The 24565-nt window shown below is 47.6% G+C and overlaps 1 protein-coding gene across 1 annotated transcript; it reads right to left on the bottom strand.

Annotated features, from left to right (window-relative positions):
• Nucleotides 1-15642: 15642 nt before the first annotated feature.
• LOC102443610 (6-pyruvoyl tetrahydrobiopterin synthase-like) lies at nt 15643-23890 on the bottom strand. The gene is made up of 6 exons (XM_006111227.4): nt 23709-23890; nt 22654-22727; nt 21726-21748; nt 20265-20321; nt 18548-18618; nt 15643-15968 (listed from the first exon to the last, which is right to left on the bottom strand). The coding sequence occupies exons 1-6, from the start codon at nt 23873-23875 to the stop codon at nt 15845-15847; spliced, it is 516 nt and encodes a 171-aa protein (XP_006111289.3). The 5' UTR covers nt 23876-23890; the 3' UTR covers nt 15643-15844.
• Nucleotides 23891-24565: the final 675 nt, after the last annotated feature.

The following is a 24565-nucleotide window of genomic DNA, read 5'->3' as shown; positions in this document are numbered from 1 at the left end:
TCTATCAGGGATGATCTAAACAGTACTGGGTCCTGCTGTGAGGGCAGGGGACTGGACTCGATGACCTCTCGAGGTCCCTTCCAGGTCTAGTGTTCTATGATTCTATTGGTTGTGGATCACCATTCATAGCCAATGGGAGCCACAGGAAGCAGTGTCCTGGTCTGTGCCGCTTTCTTCAGGTCCCACTGGTTGAAAACGGCAATCCGCAGCCAATGGGAGCTACAAGCAGCTGGTAAATAAAGCGGGGGATAACCCAGGCAAACCACATCCAACTTTTTGCCCACTCCCGTGCTAACAGAACCAATTCCACAACATTTGATGATTTCCTGCGAGAATAATTTGTGTCCCCCTCCCCCGTTGTGGGTTTTTTTTTTTTTTGTGGGGTTTATGACAGAAATCACGTCCAAGTAGAACACTTTCCTGTTACCCTGTCCCTTCATGACAAGCGGCGCAAACCTCCGTTCCCTCCCAACCGGAGTCCATGAAAGGGCAGCACTGACCTACAAGCAAGCACCCGTGTAGCTGGAATATTGAGCTCATGCCCAGGTCTCTGGAATCCATGATTTCACAGCTGGCTTTGAAGCCAGGGACTGTGGCAAACAAAGTAGGTCCCCAAAGTCAAACTGGACAGCCTCAGGTTAGATACCAAATTTTATAATTAGGCACTGAAATCAAAATTGCCTGAGTCCATTATGCTGGAACATGGGTATTTAATTGTAGGCCACTAAATTCTGAAAAAAGAAATGTTAGTCTCCAAAAGAATCATCCCCCTCCCCCCCCAAAAAAAACCCTGTAAAACTTATAGTAATATCGGCAAACCAACTCTTGACACATTTAGGTTATTCCTCAAACTCTTTTGAGAATAACAGATGGGAGTGTATCAAATGCTAGGCTGCATGTGAGCTTCCATCTCTACCTAAGACTGATTACACCATTAATCTAGTCATCTGAAGAAGTGGGCTGTGCCCACGAAAGCTCATGATACCATCTTCATGTTTTGTTAGTCTTTAAAGTGCTACCTGTCTATTTACACCATTCATGTAAATTATAGGATTAATACACAATACCACCTTGTTCTCCATGTCTGGATTAGCTATATGGCATCATCAAGGCCCCATAAGAAACAGCTCTTGCATGACATTTGTAGGGTTGCCAAGTGTCCGGTTTTGAACTGGACAGTCCAGTATTTGAGCTTTCTGTCTGGGAAACAAATTGAGAAAATACTGGACATATAAATGGTTTGATCGTTATCATGAGTATCAGTACGTAGTTGCGTAGTGCCTGGATGGAAGACACGCTCACGCTCCATGTCTACCAGCCAGGCAGTACGCAACTATGCTGTAGAGAGGAGGGGGGCGGGGGCGGGGCGGGATGGACTCCCCAGGGCTGGACTTGCCCATGCGCCCCGCCAAGACCATGCATGGAATGGGCAGCACCCCGTGATCTGCATGTGCCCGGGCCAGCCCTGTTCCCTGGCAGATGGTTTCTCCCCCTTCAGCTCCCATCCCAGCCAGCCACGTTCCCTGACAGTCAGTTTCCCCCCAGCCAGCCCGGCTCCCCCCAACCCCCTCCCAGCCAACCCTGCTTTCCACCAGCCAGTTCATCCCATTCCCGCCCCCAATCTCCCCCAGCCAGCCACGCTCCCCCGACTCCCTCCCAGCCAGCCCCACTCCCCTCCCAGCCATTTTACCTCCCCTCCCACTTCCCCGATGTGAGATCAAGTGTGTCCGGTATTTTTACATCTGGTAACCCTAGACATCTGGCATACAAATATTCTATAATTATTCTCTGTAGAGTCCCAGACCTCTGGTCTGAATCAGGATCCTTTTTCAGGAGACACACAGGAGGCGCAGGGGAAGTCTTGAGAAATGGAGGTTTCAGGGTATCTAGCAAATGAGTCACAGATGATAGGTGCAGTGTAAAGAGAAGCAGAATAGCATAGTTCCTTGCTGAGAGAGAGAGAGACTCATTTAAAAATGCAGCTTGCCATGTTACCAATCAACTAACCCAGGAAAGCAGTTACTGAAGCAGATACCACAAGCTATCTGCAAGATCAAAGAAAGAAGACTTCTCTATTTTGTCTCTGGCCACAACTGCCACCCATTAGCCAACTCTTGTGTACTTGAAGTAGTTCCCACCCCACATGCTGCAACACAGGCTAGGGAGACATGAAAAAATCCCCACTGTGTACAGAAACACTTCTTCAGATGGCTGTCGAAGAATGTTCTCAACCAGGTCTGTAAATCCCTAGTCTGCTCCTTCCCTCCACCAGTCACAGACAGCAAAGCAAAGAAAATAACCTTTACCAAACTTTCCTTTAAAGGAAATAAAATTGCCACCAGAATGAGCCAGGTGTTTGCACTGATATCAGGGCTTATAGGTTGATTGAACCACTTGATAGAACTGAATAGGTCATTGTATTGCCCCTATAGAGTTCTAGGCATCAGGTAATGTCAAAAGAACAACTGGAATCTAAGAACAAATCTAGACTTCTGTATTCAGTTGTATGGACCCAGACTCTGCAGCTGAGCTATGTTGATTTCCACCAGCTGAGAATCTTTCTCCTTAGGCTTTTAGAGCAATTCTCCTAGAGCCTTCCTGACTTTCTGGTGGCTCTCCTCCCACTTGGTTTCATCCTTATTTATTTTGAGAGCACTTTACGACAGGATCCCTCAGCAGAAGGGCGCAGTATGGAAAAGCAGGAGGCCTCCACATTGCTCTTAGCACTGCTGCGGGACTGAGATCTGATGGGTGCATGTGATCCCCACCCTCCTACACACACAGGCTATGTCTACATTAGCAAGATGTTGCGCAAATGCTTTTAACGCAAGAGTTTTTGCGTTAAGTATTTGCGCAAGAGAGTGTCTACACTGGCACGTGCTTTTGCACAAAAGCATCCGTGCCAGTGTCGATGCTCTCTTGCACAAGAAAGCTCTGATGGCCATTTTAGCCATCAGGCTTTCTTGCGCAAGAAATTCATGTTGCCCGTCTACACTGGCCTCTTGCGCAAGAACATTTGCACAAGAGGGCTTATTCCTGAGCGGGAGCTTCATAGTTCTTGCGCGAGAAGCCCTGATTTCATACATTAGAACGTCAGTGTTCTTGTGCAAAAATTTCCCGCCAGTGTAGACAGGCAGACAAAATCATGCCAATGTAGACACAGCCACAGTCTCCTCAAACTGCTCCCAAGAGGGGCCCAGTGAGGGAACACCCTTCATTCCCTCATACCCCAAATAGAGTTGGTTATTGTATTAGCCCATATCTCCGCTCTGGGAAGGACTATCCATCCCCATGATGAGCTGAAGGCCTTGTCGGCCTGGACACCAAGTCATATGTCTGTTCCATGCCATGCCCTCCCTCAGTCTGGCCCTTCTGCTGCTGGTGGGAGGAAGCATCAACACCACACAACACTCAGCTGTGGGAAGGGCTGGTTTAAAGGGATTCGAAGTAGCAGGGGAGACTAGCCCTTCAAGCCCACAGATGCTTCAGTGAGATGTAAAAGGCTCAGGGCTCCAGAAACTTGGGTGCGGTCTACACTAAAGCGCAGCCTTCAGGCAGCAGTGTGATCAAGGCAAGAGTGCTAAGAAGACAGCTCCCCCACGGGTGCAGACAAACAAGGACCGGAGGAGCCCTAGGAGCCTGTTTACACTGGCACTTTGCTGTGCTGTAACTCACTGGCGTGGAAGGGGAAATGGAGGGAGTTTCACATCCTTGAGCGAGAAAGTTACAACGCAATAACTCAGCAGTGTAGACAAGCCCTCAGCAGGGAGAAGGTTGTAAACTGCAGCTATGTGACCCAGCACCTCCCATTCAGGGTGAATAAGCTGGAGGAGAGCGAGGGCAAATTTGCATCTGCCTCATCAAGGAGGGAGTATAAATAGCCTTGCCTCTCTGCTCCTCCCTACTACAGGTGTGTGAAGCAGACGCAGCAAACCTGGCCATGGCAGCCTTTCCCACCACACTCCAACTGCTGGTCCTCGGGGCTCTGGTTTCCCCGGCGTATTTGCAGGCTCCTTGTGAAGTAAACACGAACACCACTCAACTTGGCTCTTACAACGTCTCTCTGAGCCCTTCTGTCTACAAGACAAACACCACCTACAACGGTAAGTTGACTTTCTGGCTCCGAGAGCTTTCCTCCAGCAGCGATCTGGCTCTGCCTCTTGAGTTTGCGCTGGGCGAGGCTGAGCATGGATGTGGGCTACTCTTAAGTCAGGGGGGAGACGTCTACAGCCCGGGAGCGCTGCGTTTGTGTTGTTGGGGTGGCTGGGGCGTCTCTCCTTGCCTGCAGCTGGGGTTCTGGTTTTTGGCTGCCCCCCCAAAAAAAGGCGCAGCGCAACTTGGAAGCGGGTTGATGTTTGAAAAGACCTGTGACCTGTAAGTTTAGGAACAACTTGGAGAAGCCCTTGGCACGTGAAAAGCGAACGCAAATCTATGCACAGCATCGTGAGCTGCGGGGGCACAACCTGCTTAAGAGATGATCGTAGGGTCCCCCCTTACTGGGAGAATTCCCCCTTCCTAAATGTGGGGATACCCACGCAGAGGGGGGCGAGGGAAAGGGTCCCAAGCGGACACCTCTCCACCAAAAATCAGCGCGTTGTACAGTGAGCCAGGCTGCATTGATTGACCCGGGCTTCTCCCCCACCCCCGTTTCACGTTATGCAAGCGCTGCCGGGGGGGCTGCCTGCTCCTTTCCCCGCTGAGCGCTGCCCCCAGCTCCGGAGCTTTCTCTGCTGCCGGGATTCATTGGTCGCAGCCTCCTGCGCTTGATCCTCCACGAGCCACTTGGCTCGAGCGCCCCCCCCCCCCAGGTGAACACACTCCCGGATCCGCAGACCCTCGTGTTCCTACCCACGAGTGGGGTTTGCCCCCACTGGCGTACAGCCGCCTGGTTCCATCTGAGCCAGCGGGTCCGGACATGACGCATGAGCAGCCTCTTGGGGTGGTAGGGTTTTTTTTTGGGGGGGGGGGTCGCTTCTAGAGTAAACGGGACTGAAAAAAACCGCAGCTGAATTTCATTCCACTTACAAAAACTACAGGTAGAAATGTAGCCGTGTTAGTCTGGTGTTGCTGGAACAAAAAACGGGACTATGGAGCACTTAATTGTGACAATTTTCTTCCCCTATTTGATCTGAGGAAGTGGGTCTAGCCCACGAAAGCTCGTTACCTTACAAAAACTAGACTCCCTACCCCAGTACCTACAGTGTGTGTTCTCACACACACACACACACACACACACACACACACACACAATATGCAGGACAATGTAGCGCACTAAAGACTAACAAGATGGTTTATTAGATGAGCTTTCGTGGGCCAGACCCACTTCCTCTGAGGAAGTGGGTCTGGCCCACGAAAGCTCATCATCTAATAAACCATCTTGTTAGTCTTTACAGTGCTACATTGTCCTGCATTTTGCTTCAGCTACCCCAGACTAACACGGCTACATTTCTATCACTATTCTACACACACAGGTGTACGTTTAAACAACTAAATCGTAGCTAGGCAGAAACTTTTGGGTGTAAGTACTTATTTCCATTGGTTACTCCTACCACTGGTTGAGATACGGCTTTAACTTGCATGAGAGGCTCCCCGCACGTGCAGCCGGTGCTAGTAGACCTACCTGTTGAGTGGGCACCCGGCCGCCTTGTTTTCTGCAAAGGGGGCTCATTAAACTCTGCCTCCGGCTGGGCTGGGAATTTGCATTGCCAATGGGAGCCTTTCCCACCAGCAGGGGTTGCAAGGAGACGCCCTGGAGACTTGCTTGTTGAGTTGCTCCCCTTGTCCAGTGACCTGCCCACTGTCTCTGTAAGACACACTGGCGAGGAGTACCGCTCAGCCTGGCCAGAGCCCCAGCATGTTCCATTCTCTCCTGAGCTCTTCAGGCCTCCTTGCTGCCTTGGGCAGTTTTACTGCTCCTTATGGAAGGCCTGCAGGCTCCCCTTGTGTGACTCTTAGGAGCCCAGGGGAAGGGAACTCTTGAAGGGGGATATGGAGCTGTGCCTCATTGGCGCATTACTGTTCCCTTCAGGGGTGGGTGGGGGAAGTTATGATGCATCAAAGCCCTCATCCCAAGAAAGCCCAGAGACTTCCACAGTTCAGGGTGGGTAGTATTTTTCTGCTGCTCTGGGAAACCCATGGAGCCTGGTGGGGTTATGTGGTGCATCTGCTCAGCACTGAACTTCCTTTATTTATTTTTTTTTTTTTCCCCACTCCCTTTGCTTTCTCTCCAGTAACTATCCGTGGAATTGCAAACAGCTTAGTTATCCTGCAGGCTCTCAATTCCCAGAATGCCTCTGTGGGCCAGTGGGCAGTCTCACCTGTGAAATGCAGCAATGGGATAGTGGTAAATAGCCAAAATATAACGGACAATGCCATAGTGCAATGGACGTCCCCAAGCAATGAGACTGGACCGGTGGACATCAGGTAATGCTGCTCTTTTTAGGTGGAAGTGGTAATAAGAGTGTGGGGCATAGAGGGTGAGGGGTATGCATGAAATTTCAGCAGAGCTGGGCCTGCTTTTATATAAGATTTAAAGAGCCGGTGAGGATGGGAGGCAGCTCAACCACAAAACAAGCAGAGGAAATTCAAAGTGAAGCCAAAATGGAAATCCAGCAGGTCCCATCATCACTCCAATGTTTTACTTATTTGTATTAATTATTGCTGTACTTGGAACAAAACACTTCTGTGTGCTGTGAATTCCCATTTGGCTCTCTTTACCCCTTCCTCCTTGCCCCTGCCCCAGAGTAAATCCTGCAAAATATCTGGAAGGAATCAAACAACTGGATTCCAGAAGCCCTTCTGTAATGGGAGAACCTTTTTGTGGTGGAGTTCAAGCCTAATTAATTCTGAGCTTGCTTGCACTGTCATAAATCCAGAGTGACTCCGCCAAAACGAATAGACTACACCAATACTTGCATTAATGAAGCTGCCTCTGTGAGAAATAGTTGCCAAAGAAACCGCAGTTAAGGCCTTATCTGTGAAGACAGTGCAGTGGTTATTTACAGCAATTAGAGTTCTATATTTAACTGTAATGGCTGGCATCAATAGAATTACAGCTTGGCACAGACTTGTCCACCACGTCATTGGAAAGTGCTGTAAAGCAATAAGTGATAGGCATATTGATGGCAAATAGTGACTAACTCTTTAACTAATAGGATGCTTCAGAAACAAAATATAATGGGGAAATGTATCCTAGATCCGTGAAATCATCTTTATGACTTTAAAGGGAGGAGCAATAATGTGGCCTTACCTCCTATTCCCTAGGATAATTATTACTGAGACCAAACCCTTAACATCTGTTTCTTTTTCCACAGAGTGTTTCAGGTCTTGACCAATGGCTCCGCTCTGCTCCAGAAGGCAACGCTGAATGCAGGTAAAGTCACCTAACATGCAAACGTTCTGCAGAGCTGGCTCAGACAGTAGCTAATCAGCTTCACTGTTGTGGTTTATCTGAGTTAGGAAAAGATGAAATTGATTCTTAAAGCAAACCCCTCTTCTCTCCTGCAATGAAATAGTAAGGGCCAGACATTGGCACCAGTTGAACACTTATTAGCATGCACACACAAATTGACACACTTAATTTCTGCTGGCTATAAAAGTTGCAATAGAGTAGCTATAAATAGGTGAACCGCACCTGGTGTTAATCACCACACTCACTCAACTTAAACAGGCTTGATTTCTCCCCACCCCCTCCAGCCCCTCTGCCATGGGATAAAGAGCATAACTCCCTCAACTTCATTTGCCTGCTATTGCCTATACCAGTACCATTGAGCACCACAGTGAACTGATAGCCTGTAGTGCACATTTCACTCCTGCAAATTCCCAGAAAGTCTCTCCAGAGACTTTTTTTAAGCCACTGCCTCCCTGTAGAACAAAGCTAATTCAGTTCTTGCTCACATTGTCTTGTGTGGAGGCATATTTGGTACCTTGAGGTCACTTCCTTGTGCATGGTCACCGACTGGAGTGCTGGAACAGTTTGTATAGTGGGGGTGCTGGAAACCATTGAGCCAAATGGTAAATCCTGTGTATAATGGAAGCCCCTTCAAGATAGGGTGGGTGTAGCAGCACCTACCATCCCTGACAGCTGTTGCTTAGGAAAGACCTTTAAAGGAGAGTTCTGATCAGAACAGCACCTCCCCCAGCCTGCTCCGGTAGGGCCTCTGAATACAGATCGTGTAGGCCCGCCGGGTTGGCGCTCAGTCCCAAGTGACCAGGAAATCGCATGTCCTGAGATGTTGGCACAAGTCAAGGGCTGTGTCCTGCTTACCGGATTGGGGCACCACACACCAAACTGACCTGTGCTGTCCTTGTTCCCAGTGTACACTCCCACAGCAGGGAAAAATCTCTTCCCTCATCCCAGCCCCTCCTAAAACAGGATCCTGAAGTCCTGTTCGTCTGCAATGCTCCACTGAATTTGATGGAGCTATGCCAATTTACCCCAGGGGCAGCCCTGACCTCTATTTGAGGCATCCACGCAGCAACAGGCAGCGAGTCCCACAGCCTGCCTGCTCTCCTGGTTTCTAATCTTGGTTTTGCTTCTGCATTTCAGAGTCTATAACCCCACCTACGTCAACACAGACATCGATCACCGCTTCCACCTCTTCCACCACCTCCCGTGGTTCTGTCTCCACCACACAGGCCAGCTCCTTCCTGGTGGCCGTGGTCCACCTGCTGTCAGTCTTGGTTACTGGCAAACTGTTCTCCTAGTGGCAAACGCTCCCCAGTCGAGCCATACCCTTCCATCTTTGCTATCTGTCTGGATGCAAGGGTGGACAATTGATCTACTCAGGAAGTCTCTTTTCTGCTGTTTATGTATTTAAGAATGACTGCACTTTCTTTTATACCCTACTTGACCAGAGAGCTGACACCAACCCCATTGTCAGGAGGAGAGAACACTTTGGGGAGGGGAGGGGGAACCAAACACCTCTGGCACATAGCTGTTTGGAGGTGCTGAAATATTCTGTAGCAAGTCAGGATGAGATCCCTCCATAAAGTCTAGAATAGCATCTCCAGAGTCCTTCCTGCCTGACACAAGGTAACACTGGGTGGGGGTCCCTTCATCCTGATCTCCTATAGCTCTATGGAGCAAAGGGTCTCCTTCCGGCATGGGGAAGAGTCTCTGGCCGCTGCTGCATCCCACTTGCTGTGCAAACTGGGAATAGGGCGAATGTGTTTCTGAGCCAGTAGCTTCTGTGTGACTCTGAGAATCAGTCACCTCTCTGTGACTTACCCAGCCCTTCCTGACTGGGGAGTTTCATTGTAATTGGAGACTGGGGGAGGCAGGGCAGATTTGCACACCGTTCAGACTGCATAAGCCTGAGTGGGATACAGAAGGAAGTTCGGTTCCCTGTTTGTTCCTCTGCCTACCCTAGCCTGCCATGTGGAGGCAAGTGCCTTTCCTAGCTGATATGAGCACCCCTTGCTGGCAGGGCATTCTCCATGAAGGCCCCCCTGAGTGGAATTCACTGCCAGGTTCAATCCTTTGCCTAAGATCACCTGAGTCTAACTGCAATATTTCTTCCTTCCCCTCCCGCCCTCCCTGACCTGCTCTGGGGTTTGGGGGCAGAGCCTGAGCTGAAGGGTCAGGTCTCTGAGATGAGTAGGAATATTTTTTAATAGCAGATGATTTTTTTACTGCCACATTGGCTGGGATGTGCCATTGAATTTGTTGATCCATTTTCTTGTTTAGGTTCTGGGGAGGGTTTTGTATGGACTGGTTTGAAGTTAAATGGACAGAGAGATGTAGATTTCTTACACAAACAAAATTAATGAATAAAATTCTTCATGTTGTGTCTAAAGCTCTCTTTGCTTTTTTCTTGGGTGAGTGGGGTGGCAGACATCAAGGATTTCAAGTTATTTCTGCCTCTAGATGAGCACTTAAATGATATGGGGAAAGACCAAGGTCAAAATCTCCTTTTGCTGCTTCCTGGTAATTTTGTCCAAGTTCATAGGGTGTAACTGGGTGAATTGGTTTTTCCCTGAAAGAACGTCCCGTCTCAACCTCAAAACATCTAGTTGCTTGCTGGCTACATCCAGCAATTGCCCCATGTGAACATGCATTGTGGGGAATGGACAGGTGTAGTCTGACAAGTTATTGTGGCGCACCTAGGGCATATCTCCACTAAAATTTATTTTGAAATAACTCCTGAAATAGTGTGTCCTCACTACAAGAGAGCCTTGAAATTAGGCTGAGGCAGGCACTGTTACTGCAGACATGCTACCTTGAGTTGGTAATTATTTTGAAATAACTACTCCCCAGAGTAATTTGAAATAAGTGGCAGTGTGCCCACGCTAACGCTATTTTGAAATAAGCGTTATTCCCCAATGGAGCAGGAGTACAGATTTCAAAATAACTGGCTTGGTAGTGTGGACATTCTGCTTTGTTGAAAATAGGGGGGGTGATTTTGAAAACTCTGTAGGGCCAAGAGGGTATGCTTCAATAGTGTGCCAGGATAGGCCAAGAGGTGGTAACACAAAGTCACCACGACTCCAATAATCTACCAGCCGTTACATTCCATGTTGGGCTCCAAACCACAATATATATTTCCTGGGTCAAATTTAACTTTAACCTCACCCTTTTTAATTACCCCTCCCCCCCCCCCCACCCCTGAGGGAGCAGGATGCAAACTGCCCTTACTGTCCATGTAGTTAACCTCCCTTTCAGAAACCCACTCAATTTCTGTGAGATTAGTGCTAATTAGTTAATTTGAAGTGAACTAAATGGTTCCACCCAGAGCACTGGGAGGGGAGAGGTAGGGAGTGGAGGTGGGGAAATGCCGTGTTTCCAAGAAAATAATATGCAAGAGGCAGGAACCACAAAAATCAGCTGATCCTGGATATTCAGGTTCCTCAGTCATCAGATAGTCTTATGAAAGGTGAGACGTCCTTGCTTAAGGTGCTTGCGTAATATTCCTTGCCTAAAATGGAATGAGCATGGTTCACATGCACCGTGATTTGTTACCACCCAGTTGGAGTAGGGTGCGCTGCTTATGAAATATGTTTGTTAAATATGTGCCACTGTCTTTTGGCCAGCTCCCATGGAAGGGTTGTTTGTGATCCCAGCTGCTTGGTTTTTTTTTAAATGCTCTTCTTTGCTTTTGCACTTCTTCCTCCAAAATAATATTAGGGATGGGATCAAAGAAAGAATATCACCTCTCCCGGGCTGTGTGAATGGGCCAGCTGTTCTAATGGCACATGGGAGGCAGGATTAACTTCTGATTTAATATTCCTGGGGGTGGGGAAGAATGGGTTCCACGTTGCCATTCATAGCCTCATCTAGGCTAAGCTGCAGCGTTAAGTGCTTCCCTGACCGGTGCTAGCTGGCTGTTAGAGAATGGTACCCTGAGCAGTATAAGGCCACCCAGCTATTTCCAGCCCTCTGAACCGCAGTGACAAACCCCAGCCTGGCTTGTGAGCTCTGGGTCTGAGATACTGGGCTTGAAATACTGTCAGTCAGGAAGCTAGGGGTGGGGATTGTCAAATGATGGCCAAATTAGAGGTGAGGGCGTCCCCTCATGAAGGCCAACAGGGGAAGAGCTGACATCAATCAGCTCTGATTTTGGAATACTCCATCCACTGAAAATGATTTGTTCTACGTCTTCCATACCCCCACCTCCGTGCTCTCCAGCGAGGGCTGATAAGCCCCAGGGTGCGTCTGCAAAAGGCAAAGGTGAAGAAGGGCTTTGGCAGTGTTTGGCATCCCTACTGGGAAGGTTTATTCTGAGGGTGCAGCTGCAAAAACAAGCAGCTGCTCTTCTCTTTAGCTATGCCTCCAGCAAAGTGTAAATATCTGACTCATGGGTGCTTTCAAAGGGAAGAAATAGCTTGGATGGTATCTGGCACCTGATATGGGTGGGGGGGTGTTGCATGCCAGCTTCACTCCCCTTAATTATCTACTCTTATCACATTGCCCTCACCCACTCTGAGTGGTTCTAGTGATACAGCCTTGGATACCCACTCTGGGGACCTTCCTCCTCCTCCTGTGCCCTCCACCCCTTCCCTGTGCAATCTCTGTAGTGTAGGGTAAATGCACACAAAAGGCCAGATCTCATGGAATTTGAATTTGGTGAGGCATTTGCTGACCTACTGCCCATAGGCTACGTGGCCAGAGAGCAAGGTTCTGTCCCTGGTTTAAACACACACAGAGCAGGAAATGGGTTGTCAGAGAATATTCTAGAGTGATATAGTGACAGAGGCAATGTGCAATCTAATGGTTGGAGAAGAGGCATGGGTGGGTTCTTTCCCCCATCTTCTAATTGCTTCTTTAGACAACCTTGAGCAAATCTCATCTCCTTGGGCCTCAGTTTCCCCCTGTGTATAAAGGAGAGCCCCCTCAGCAGTCTTATAAGGGTATGTTGTGTATTAATGCCAGGAAAAGTCTTTTGAGGACTATTAAGGAAGGTGCTAGAGGGTTAAGGATTAGTGTGTTGACTACTTTCATAGTTTTTCTTTCTCCTCATGTGCCGTTAAGTATATAGAGTGGCCAACAATTTACTTTGGTATTGTGCTGGTCTGCTCAGACTTCTGAGTATCAGGTTGATAGATTTGGTTTCTATCTCTATTGTTCTGGGTAATGTTTCTCTAAGTCATCCTCTTTTTTTCTCTTCCCAGTTGGTGTCCATATATCACTTTAAGGATGCCACTCGCATAACTTCCACATTGAATGTGCCTTAAATATATCCATCATCTTCTCCCTAACCTGTTCATTGCTTAAGTTGGTTGGCTCCCCTTAGAATCTCCGATATTGCCAGAAACTCTTTCAAATGGACTGACGATCTTTCACAGGCATTTACAAACTGATCATCTTGTGGATTTCCATGGCTCTGCTCCATAGAGGAGGAGGAAGATGATGCTAGTGTCCAAACTGGTCATGCTACTTTCCCCAGGCTTTTTAAGTTTATGAAAGTTGCTTTTGATGTTTGTTGCTTGACATCTCGATTCGTGCCACCACCATTGGACATCTCACTCCCTAAACAGGTAAAACGTCTTACTGCTTTGTTTCCCTCTGCTCTGATGGCTGCTTTTGGAACACTGAGAGCCATATATTTTGTCTTCCCATTGTTCTTCTATTAAGCAATGGCTCAGAAACAAGGATGTTGGCAGAAACAAATCAATACAAATCCCTATCGTTAATCATATAATCATAGACTCCCAGGAAGAGACCTCAGGAGGTCATTGAGTCCAGCCCCCTGCCCAAAGCAGGACCAACCTCAACTAAATCATTCCAGATTCCACCCCCTCCCTAGGGAACCTATCCCAGTGCTTCCCTACCCTCCTAGGCTGCATCTAGACTGGCAAGTTTTTCCGCAAAAGCGGATGCTTTTGTGGAAAAACTTGCCAGCTGTCTACACTGGCCACTTGAATTTGCGCAAGAACACTGACGATTTAATGTAAGATTGTCAGTGTTCTTGCACAAATACTATGATGCTCCTGCTCAGGGATAAGCCCTCTTGCGCAAATGCTTACTAGACCCACTAAATCAAACCCCGAGAGCTCAATCTCCACAGCACTGGTCTCCCGGTAAGTGGAGACAAGCCCTGAGATGCTGGTGGAGGCTCACAATTAACAGCACCTCCCAGAGCATACCAGTCCCTGTGTCTTGGACAAAGTGCTAGCAGCAATGCCCTGATCATTGTCATTGCTGCAGCATGAAGAAGGCTGCAGGCTCCTACTGGACATTTTATAGCAGCCACTGTGCCCAACACTAGATTAATAAGGGCACAGGAGAGTCTCCCAAGGGATGATTTAGCTCAAGTGAGTGTCTTTCCTTCCTGTTTGTTTCCCACAACCAGAGCCAGGCTTAGGGGCAAGCGAGCCGGGTAGTCCCCTGGGGCCACCATTTTGAAGGGGCCGCCGACAGAGCCGGTCTTAGGCATTTTGCAGCCCGATCTCCCGAATCCTCCCCCAGGTTTCCTTGGTTACTCCCCGTTGTTTTTTGTTTTGTTTTTTGACAAATTTTTGTCCAGTATTTTTTTAAAAACCATCTGGCAACCCTATGGGCGAGCCGGGCGGTCACCCAAGGCCACCAATTGGTTAGGACTGGCCCTCCCCACATCTTTGCTCTACCTAATGTAGTCAGCCTGGGAGAACCCCCATAACCAGCCCTACATACAGTATTCACAAGGTCTGACGGGCAGCCCCAAATCCATCACGTGTGGGAGCCACGCACATTTCCTACATCCAGGGGACACCTGCTGCAGTCAGTGCTCCTGGCAGGTTTCTGACACCTGCTAATCAAACAGCCTGGACCTCAGTTTCTGAGGCTCCTTACCCTCTCCCAGTGCCTCAGTTTTGTTTTCTTTTGGAAAGCAGTGTCCTGTGTATTAAGGGAATTACTCTCAGTTCACTCCATGGGATGCATAAACAGGAGAATCTCCAATAGGAGAGAGGTTATTTGACCTCTGTGGAATACAGTGTCTCTGCAGCGTGGAGTACAAGGAGGAGATGCAGCTGCCTCCAGGCCCTCGACCGTGTCGGAGCGAGTGTAGCAGCAGAGCACTGCCCACAGCAGAGACTCAGGAGCAGAAACATTTCAGCTCTCTGCAAATTACTGAGACTATTTAATATAGCTCAGATGGGGAGTTGTATTAGACGTTCAATAGCTCCTAGGACTTGCTATTCACACAAGACCTTCCACAGCCTTCTATAGTCAGTACTGTTCTACATGGAATTTACATGGTTTACCATTGTATTTGGTGATGGTAAGATAATTGATAATTACAGTTGTACCTGTGTGCTTTAAACTTATGTCTCCAGTTGAGCAGACAACATCAAAAAGGAATGTTCTATATTTAGGAGGCAGGCATCTTATCTGAAATCCATCCATTCTACAAATATTTTGATGCAGTACATGATACAGACAATCTCACAGACTTTTGACTTTAATCAAAGGAGAACAGTACAGAAAGATGCATACAAATGTATCACCTGAGGCTAAATATGGCTGAAACTTCCTCAAACAATTCTATTTGAGTACACAGTTGCCTTAGCAATTGTATTTAGAAGCTTTTTGCTACTTTTGATCAAAAGTGAAACTGCATTTCTTCGCTTTATGTTTGTGATTTTACAATTTTTTTCCAGATTGGCTGCCACGTGACATTTAAACAGTAATTGAAGCAGAAATACTGCATTGCTATCAACATCTACTTCTACCGTAGGGATGACTACCAGCTATGTGTTTAAATTAGTAGCAATGACATTTTTCTAGCTGATGAGTTATCCATTAATGGCCAAAGTAGATCTGGACTGGTAGACTAACATTCACGCAGGGCTACTGCAGTGGTCATAAGGCAGAGTAATTCTTGCTCTTGAAAAGGGAAAACTATCAGATCTAGGGCAAATGATACTTCTAAATTCTGCAGTGGTATGTCCAAGTCACATAAATAATAAGGGAAATAAAGCAAGTAGCCTTTGGCACTGATTGATTCAAACTTTCACCTTGCAAAAGTTTTTTTTTCTCCCAGGTGACTTTTACAACCCTCTTCCATTACCTCCTGTATGTTGCTTAAGAAATATCAGCTGGAAAGTTAAGTTTGGAGCCAATTATACCAGGGTGGTGGTTATGATTTGTGGAACAAATGTTTCATTAGCAAAATGATCGGACATTTCAATAGCCATTAAAGTTTATGAATTACAAGCAACCAATCTGATGGAAAACTCTTTAATGCAGCTTTATGACTTAGGTTACGGACTTTGCAACAATCATTTCTGTTAATTGTTAATATATGTTCTTTTGACTGAAAGTTTGCAATATCGAATTCATGCATACTGATTACATAACATATGAGGAAATAGCTGTCCCCGGAGGTTTCAGCTTTAGGATGCTGCTTCATATATTCAGATGCTTCTATTCGCCCTTATAGACAATAAAGTTTTTGTCCGATTCATAGACTTTGACTTTGTATAGACATCCTTCTGGAAGGCGTTTCTGGAGACTGTCCCAGATATATACAGCTAGGTTCTCTGTGGTGCTGTGAAGGAAACAGAGGGTTGGTGACAAAAAGAGGAGAAAGTCAAGGGAAGAAGTGTGTTGGCTAAGGCGGGAGAGCCCAGCTCCACTGGAGCGGGTGCACAGAAGTTCTAACACAGATAAGTGAGTGCACTGCATTGTCTAGGAATGATTGATTGCAGTAGATCATCAGTTCCCAAACTGGGGGCATGCCCCCCTGGGGTGGTGTGAAGAAATTCCAAGGGGGGGTGTGAGGCTAAGAAATTTTCATAACGTAAAAAAAATTATCAGTGTAAAAAGTTACAAATTGAATGTTTTGTTAAAAGGGGAGGGGGTTGGATGATGGTAAAGAAGAGGTGGGGAAGCATGAGGGTTTCTGAAAAATCAAAAAGGGGGGGCGTGATGCCGAAACGTTTGGGAACCGCTGCAGTAGACAGTTATTCAGTAATGCAAGGACAATAAACTAAACCAGTATGTTCAGTGTCCTGTAACTGGTCATTTGCCTTGCACTTTGATGGGGGATTGTGATGACCTAGGTCAGGCATGTCCAAAGTCCAGCCCGCGGGCCAATTGCGGCCCGTGTTCCGGTTTAATACGGCCCCCCAGGTAATTTGGCAATATCTATCTTTTATGGCCCCCAACGAATCCATATGTATTGAGATGAATACATTGTAAAATCTCAGTTAATGTCAGTTGGTCTAAATCAGTTATAAATATATTTGGACACAACATGTATACTTGGTGTTATGTTCCTGTTCATATTTTTTTAACTTAAAAGTTGACAGACAACCTTTATTACCAATAATATGTAATGTACTTTACAATGTTCCTGACATATATTTCAGCTTCCTGGATTTTTTTTTTCATCTGGCCTTCAGATATGAAAGGCAGAGTGATTTAACACCTGTTTAGATTTGTCATCCATGTGACGAAATGAAAAGTATGCCGTTTGCAATAAACTTTGCATAAAATAGTTAATTTGCATTTAATTTTAATGGTTCAAAGAATGTCAGGCAAAATGGTCGGCCCTCACGCATGTTCACTTCATCAAATCTGGCCCTCTTTGAAAAAAGTTTGGACACCCCTGACCTAGGTGCACAGTAGCACTGAGACAGAATGACGTTTTATCACAATCGGGGCTTGCGACAGATTTTACGGGGCCCTGGGCAATGTGGGTGGTGAGGGGGGACTCGGCTCCAGGCTCTCAGAAGGGGTACGCTAGGAGCAGCCAGTCAGTCCTCAGTGCCAACCGGAGCTCATGCGGGGCTCCAGGGGCAATATATAGGCACAGGGCCCTGTGCCCTTGTAAATCACCAGGGTTTGGGACAGCTGCCTCCCTTCCCCCTGCACTTCTGTGGCCCTGGTCACAATCTCCTTGTGCATTTCTCTAGCACTTTGCAAACATCTGTGAAAATGAGGGGCTTGGTTCCTCCTCTTGCGTACACACTGTGACTCCTGCAATGTCAATGGATTTTATCTGCTCCTTTCCCGGGGTGTAAACCGGGCCTGTCAGCTCAAGGTCTTTTCCCCAAGGACTTTTCTCCAGATGTGGTGATGACAAATGAAGGCACAAGGGGCTGATTGCACAACTGGGGGAATCCCAACAATTGGCTGACCACTGAGATTCCTGGTGATTCATTCCTTTCACCCTATCTCTGTAGCCCTGCTCTCCCACTAACCCACACACCAACAGGCTATATAAAATTAACTCCCCCATTCAATCTAATCAGAGGAACGGGTGTTAAGGGCTGCTGTAAAGAGAACAATGATCAATTGCTCTCCCCGGCAGCTGAAAGTAGGAGGATAGGGTTAAATCTGTGGCAATGGAGATTTCTGACTCTTAAAGGTAATTAAGTTGTGGAACTGGCTTCCAAGGGAGGTTGTGGAATCTCATCATTAGACAAACGCCTTTTTTCTCAGTTCTGCCTCCGTGCAAGGAGCTGGACTTGATGACCTCTTAGGATCCCTCCCCCTGTGCAGTTCTGTTTTTTCTAACCCCAGAGCTATGCCCTTACAGCTAGGATCTGAAAAATTCAGCTGTGTTTTTCCTCCTGCTACAGAATAACAATTCTGCAGTGGCAAAACTGAACCCTATAGGCTTCACCCCTTGGACTGTAGAAGTGTTCCAATAAAGAGGCCTCTTGCACTTGTACCAGCCTGTCTGGAAAGAGTCAGTAAATCCACCTAGATTTACAGACCCAGAGACCCTGGCAGGTTTTTGCAGTGCCAAGCCCAGTGGGGCCCTGATCTTGATCTGGCTCCTTGCACTCCCAACAATAAATTGCGCGTTAGGGTTGAAGAATTCTGAACAGCTGACTGAGCCCGGAAGCTCCCTGGCAAGCATGTGAGAAACTCCAGAGGGAGAGATGGGCCCGTACCCCCAGACGTTGCATAGCATTTAGTGCTCTGGAAGAGTGGTAAGAATTTGCACCACAAAACCATGCCCCCAAACAGGGCCTTTTCCAGGACAGGACAGAGAGATGCAGCTGCGCACGATGGCTACTGAGAGAAAGATCGGCCCTACGCAGCGCAGAGCCATTTGTCCCTCACGTTCCCTGGCACTGGAGCTAGTTCTGCCGAGAAACCCCACCGCTGACCCACCTCACAACATCAGCAAAATAGGTCAAGTCCTCATCCAGGTTCTTGTGGTCAAGTGGTTCCATGATGCTCTCCTGCAGCAGAGAGGAAGGGGCATCAGTGTGGCACATTTTAACCTCGACAGCAGGGGTGGGGGACCTCAGGCCGGGGGCAGCCCTCAGCTTGCCTGTATCCAGCCCCCCAGACTCAGGCCCCAGGACTGGGGAGCCCCTCTGCTGTCGCCCTGGGGGCTGGAGCGCATAAAAGCTACTAGGCTGGGCCTCCTGAGGCTCTGGTGTGCGAGGGGAATGTAGGCAGAGTCTTTCTCCTCAATCGGAGGCCACGGTGAGGGGGTTTTTCTGCTTCTCACCCTGACTGATTTTTCTGTGGGTCAGTGGCCCCCAACCCAAAAAAGGTTCCCACCCTGCGCTACTGGCTCCTTTCTGGAGCCCTGGGCTCAGCTCTGAGTGCCCAGCTAGCACATGCAAGGAATACCTCACCCTTTAATGTGGGGAGTTTTAATAATGCTGAGCCCCAGGCTCAGGCTTTGCCCATGAGGCCCTAGTTCAGTGGTTCCCAAACTTTTCGACATCACGCCCTCTTTTTGGCTTTTGAGAAACCGTCACGCTTCCCCCTCCCCCATAGCAGCAAAACTTGTTGAGCCAAAAAAAAAAAAGGAACTGACTGGGACCGAAAAACAAAAATAGCAGCAAAACTGGGAGGGGGACTTGATGCGGGGGTGGCTGGGCCTCGCGCCCCCCCCTGGAATTTCTTCATGCCCCCTCAGGGGGGGCACGCCCCCCAGTTTGGGAACCCAGGCCCTAGATGGAGATTTGGTGTTGGAAGGAAAATGCCAGAGTGAAACTGCTAACGGGACCGCAACGTGTTGTGCAGCTGGCGAGAGGACCTCAAGATTTCCCACCAGCCGAACATGGGCCTTGGGTACCCACATCTGCATCTCATAATTCAGCCTCTAACTGTTCTTAGGCCTTTATCCAGCACACAAATGTCACAGGCTTTGCACTCATAGGCTACATCTAGAGTGCTTTCTTCTGTGGAAAGAAGCCATGCAAATTTGGAGCTAATTTGCATATCTTCCGATCGCGTTATCGGGAGAGGTTTTGTCGAAAAAGAAAGCCATTTAAATGCGGTTCTTTCGGGGAAAAACCCTACACGCCTCATTTTTTTAGGAAGACGGGTTCTTTTCGAAACATTTTTTTTTCAAAAGAACCGCGTCTAAACGGCTTTCTTTTTCAACAAAACCTCTTCCGATAACGAGAGCGGAAGAAGATATGCAAATTAGCTCTAGATTTGCATACCTTCCTTCCACAGAAGAAAGTAGTCTAGACGTAGCCATAGAATCCTAGGGCTGGAAGAGATCCCAGGAGTCATCAAGTCCAGCCCCCTGCCCAAAGCAGGACCAGCTAAATCAACCCAAATAAGTCGTCCCAGCTTGGGCTTTGTCAAGCCATAAGCACTTAGTCCATAGCTTTTATACTCTACTCCAGAGTAAGCCTGCTTCCCAGAAGGCAGTGATGTTTGTTATCTCTGATCCTCAAGGAGGTTCCCCTACACTTCAGAGCACTGGGAAAAGTCAGTGAGGGAACTGAAACCGCAGACACAGAACAACGACCCCTCTTCCTTCCAGCCCTCCAAACTCACTGCTGATACCTGTGAAATCACACCCAGGAGCAGAGAGGATTGTAAACAGCATGAACGGAAGTATCCATAACATGGTTACCTTCATGTATTCCTGAAGTGTGAAAATGTTCATAAACATGCCACTGATGGGGTTTATCTACAGGACAAATAGACAGCAGATACTCAGTCCAATGCTCTAAAATTCTCTGCAGTGATTATTAAAATGCAGAAACATGGGCAATTGGCATTTACACTGGAATCCTAAGCAAAAAGCAAGTTTGTGTGTGCAGTAAGGACTGGTACCTTGCCTGTCTACTAGCACTCAGACCTGATATGCAAATCAACAAGGAGTTTAACATTATACTTTATAATTCTATTCTAATTAGCTCCTTATTTTGTGTCCACCACCTTGGTATTTCTTATGCTACCGAACAATTAGCTTGCCTGCTAATTTCCGGGGCTGTTTCCAAGTTGCAGAGTAATGAAATCTTTTCTCTCCCAGGTGCTCAAGGGAAGCACATCAGTGAGTTTCTCCACAGATACCTAGTAGGTAGTTCAACTTAATCAAAGAAACTGTGCATTGGGGGAAGTTCTTGTCTGATGCAAAGTGATGTATTTGCATAACACAGGGACAGGAAAAGAAACTGGGGTTCAGATTGCTAGTTTGCCCAGAGTTTCCCCAGCTACCGTCTGCATCGAGCCACAGGAAAATGCATAACTCCCACTGCCCTAAATAACAATGTGTTAAACATTTTGTTACTGCTAGCAAGGAAGGAGGGCTTCCTTAGAAAGCAGGAGGGAGGCCACCAATGTGGGAACAAGCCCCAATGCTAAGGCTTTGTCTGCATTTGGGAGTCAGCGATCAGTGGCCAACAGCAGGGGTGCAAACTCCAAGTGCAGACAAATGCCCTGGCTCTGCTGTTCCCTCCTTGAAACCGAGGAAAACATCACGGCTACATCTATACTAGCATGAATTTCCGAAAATGCTTTTAATGGAAAAGTTTTCCGTTAAAAGCATTTTCAGAAAAGCGCGTCTAGATTGGCAGGATGCTTTTCCGCAAAAGCACTTTTTGCGGAAAAGCGTCCGTGGCCAATCTAGACGCAGTTTTCCGCAAAAAAGCCCCGATCGCCATTTTCACAATCGGGGCTTTTTTGCAGAAATCAGTACTATGCTGTCTACACTGGTCCTTTTGTGCAAAAGTCTTTCGGAAAAAGACTTTTGCCCGAACAGGAGCAGCATAGTTTTTCCGCAAAAGCACTGATGATTTTACATGAGATCACCAGTGCTCTTCCGGAAATTCAAGCGGCCAGTGTAGACAGCTGGCAAGTTTTTCCGCAAAAGCAGATGATTTTGCGGAAAAATTTGCCAGTCTAGACACAGCCCACTGGTATAAACGTGGTGCGTTCCTTGTCCACACTGGAAGCCTAGCCCAGTACAGCTCCATTGCATGCTGGTCCCTGACTGCCGGCTCAGGGCCAGTCCTGAGTGTAGATAAGGCCTGAGCAAAGAAGGATTCAAAAGAGAACCCTAGATAAAGGGGAAATAAGGCGAGACACCTACCTCTCCACGCACAGTCACCGTCACTGAAAGGCAAACAGAAGGCAAGCGCTGTCAATCGTCCTGCTTGTGCTTCTGCCACGAAAGTGCGGGGGAGGGGGAAAAGAATATGGATGCAACAGGGATCTTTAAATTGCAGCCAGCATTTTGGTGCCTGATGATCCTGATGATGAGAGGCACCTTCTTTGACAGCTTAGCCAACATCTCCCTCACCAGTATCTGGAGGCTTCCAGAGGGTGGGTGGGGGAAGGGAAAAGGGGAGAGATAGATAGAGGAAAATGTGTTTTGTCTCTCCTGGTGCTCCATAAAAGAGAGACCGACACTGCCGTGGAGAAACACAGTAGCAGCGCTACCTCCAAATCATTGCTGCTCTATGGAAAGCAATGGTCCCGTCTGCTGAAAGGCCCGAGCCACAGAAACACTGACTTGCTACAACGCGAGGTGGAGTCGGGGTGGGAATTGCAAATGCCCGATCTCCCTGAAAATCAAGCCCTGAACCTGGCGGGTTAGACTCTCAATAATATCTCGAAATCGGCGCCCATTCATTTTAAGTTAGCAACGAGAAGGGAAGGAAAGTGGCTGCTGTCAGGGAGCCGCGGTTATTCCCTGGATAGGGCTTTTAAATAATAGAATTCAGGCCTTCTGCAACATTTTCCATTCACAGGTCCCCAAGCACTTAACAAAGGAAGAAAAGAACTCAGCTGAGCAACAGGGCACCAGACTCTATCACCCCCCTCCTCCCTCTCGGCTTTAGATTTTGTTTACAATTTTCCATGGAGAAAAAACTCCAGTTTTGGATTCTTTGCTTTGAATATGAGACAAGCGACTAGCTTGGATGAGGGCTGGGAAAGCGTGTTTTTAGCCACCGACCCGTGTTTCCCTTTCATTGATTCTCCCCCAGACCAGAGGAACATGCAGCGCTGCCCCTCACCTTTATAGTTGTGTCCGTGACTGTGGTTGCATTTCCCAAAGAGTTCCTTGTTTTCAGCGTCATTCAGTGATTTGCTGGAGGGGGAAAAAGCCAGCCTTAAGGAACCAATGGCAAGACAGCTTCCACCAAACACTCTGTGCCCTGGTCACCTTTCTGAGGGATCGCAGCAGACCTTTACAGAACCATTTTTCAGGTCCTAGATGTGTTTGCCATTAGAGAGTGGAGAAAACTAGCGAGAGAAGACAGAGAAACTCTCCTGAAGTTATATACCTAAAAATAGAAGGCTACGCCAGGAAAACCAGCATAGAAGATGCTCTTCTTCTGCCCCATCTTTTCCTAGAGCTTCTCTGCTTTCCTAATTCTCCTGTTCTCTGCTCCTCAGCTTAATCCTGCCCTGAAGCTCCTCCCTGAGCTCTGCTGTCTGGCTCAGACCCACCCTGCTTTTATCTTCCTGCTCAGTCAATATCTGGTCACACCACGATGGTCAGTCTCAGCTGCTTCAGGGGAAGATGCAAAAAACCCTACAGTTCTAGGATAACCTGCCTTGATGCGTCTTTTGCCCACTGCCACAATCCCATCACTTAGTTCCCATCCAAAATTCTGGCTCCGTCATATCATGTGGCAGGTAGTTCCACAGTTTAATTTCGCACCCTGGTACAATGCACTTGAGATCTTGATCTCAGAATATACATTATGCCACCATAACTCATATTTAAATATAGCACAAAACTTTGTCATGTTAAATATAAATGGCTACATATAGTCTGGCTACATATACAATCCCCCAAAGCGCAACATTTTCCAGACCAAAAAAACCTGAGAAAAGCCCCACGTCTTTAGCAATATATTGCCCCTTGTCTGGCCCTATCAGGAAAGAAGTTGCCTGTAGAAGTCATTTGCCCCCTTGCTGGTAGCTTAAGATGCTGCCCTGTTGAAATAGAAACTCATTGGTAATAAACAGGCTTGACCATCTTTGCCAGACAACAACCATGCAAGTAGTGGGGAGAGGCATGTGCAGAAATTTCTCCCCCAAAAGACTGATTGTGCCCTGTTACCTGCTCAGCCTGTGAGCAGCAGCAAAGGTTTCTGTCCTGGAAAGGAAAGCCACTTTGCCAGCAGGGTTCAGGTTCTCATTTCTAGTTCTGCTCTGCATCGCTAGCGCCAAGGAGCACAGTCGCTGTCGAAGTGGAAACTGTTCCACGTTGGACGGCAGAACCTCCATAAATATAGCCACAAGCCATCATGTGACTCTCAGTAGCGCAACCAGGCAGATGGAGGCATTAAAGCAATTTCTCCTTGAACTGCATGACTACATTTACAATTTAGTAAGCTAAATTAACTGGGGGAAGGGGGATCACACAAGATGGAGACCACAAGGAAGTCGAGCTCCTGTTTGACAAGGTTCATTCACAGGTCCCTCAGGGAAGGCAGAGCGTTCCGAAGGGTGAGCAGTGTCGGCGGGGGGGCCGGGCAGCGGACTCATACAGTTCAACTTGTGATGTGAACATTATGCTACTGTGTCATGGGGCTATGGGAGGACAGCTGGGCAAAGCAGAAGCACACAAGCAGAAGAGAAATGAGGGCATGTAAGACAAAGTGGTTATACCCCCGGGCTGTGTCTAGACTGGCCACTTTTTCCAGAAAAGCAATCGCTTTTCCAGAAAAACTTGCCAGCTGTCTACACTGGCCGCTTGAATTTCCGCAAAAGCACTGACGATCTCATATAAGATTGTCAGTGCTTTTGCGGAAATACTATGCTGCTCCCGTTCGGGCAAAAGTCTTTTTCCGAAAAACTTTTGCCCAAAAGGGCCAGTGTAGACAGCAGAGATTTGTTTTCCACAAAAAAGCCCCAATCGCAAAAATGGCGATCGGGGCTTTTTTGCGGAAAAGCGCGTCTAGATTGGCCACGGAC

Source organism: Pelodiscus sinensis, chromosome 26 (genome assembly GCF_049634645.1).
Source record: "Pelodiscus sinensis isolate JC-2024 chromosome 26, ASM4963464v1, whole genome shotgun sequence".
NCBI lineage: Eukaryota > Metazoa > Chordata > Testudines > Trionychidae > Pelodiscus > Pelodiscus sinensis.
Note: the sequence above shows the minus strand (reverse complement) of the source record. Positions and strands in the feature narration are given on the sequence as shown.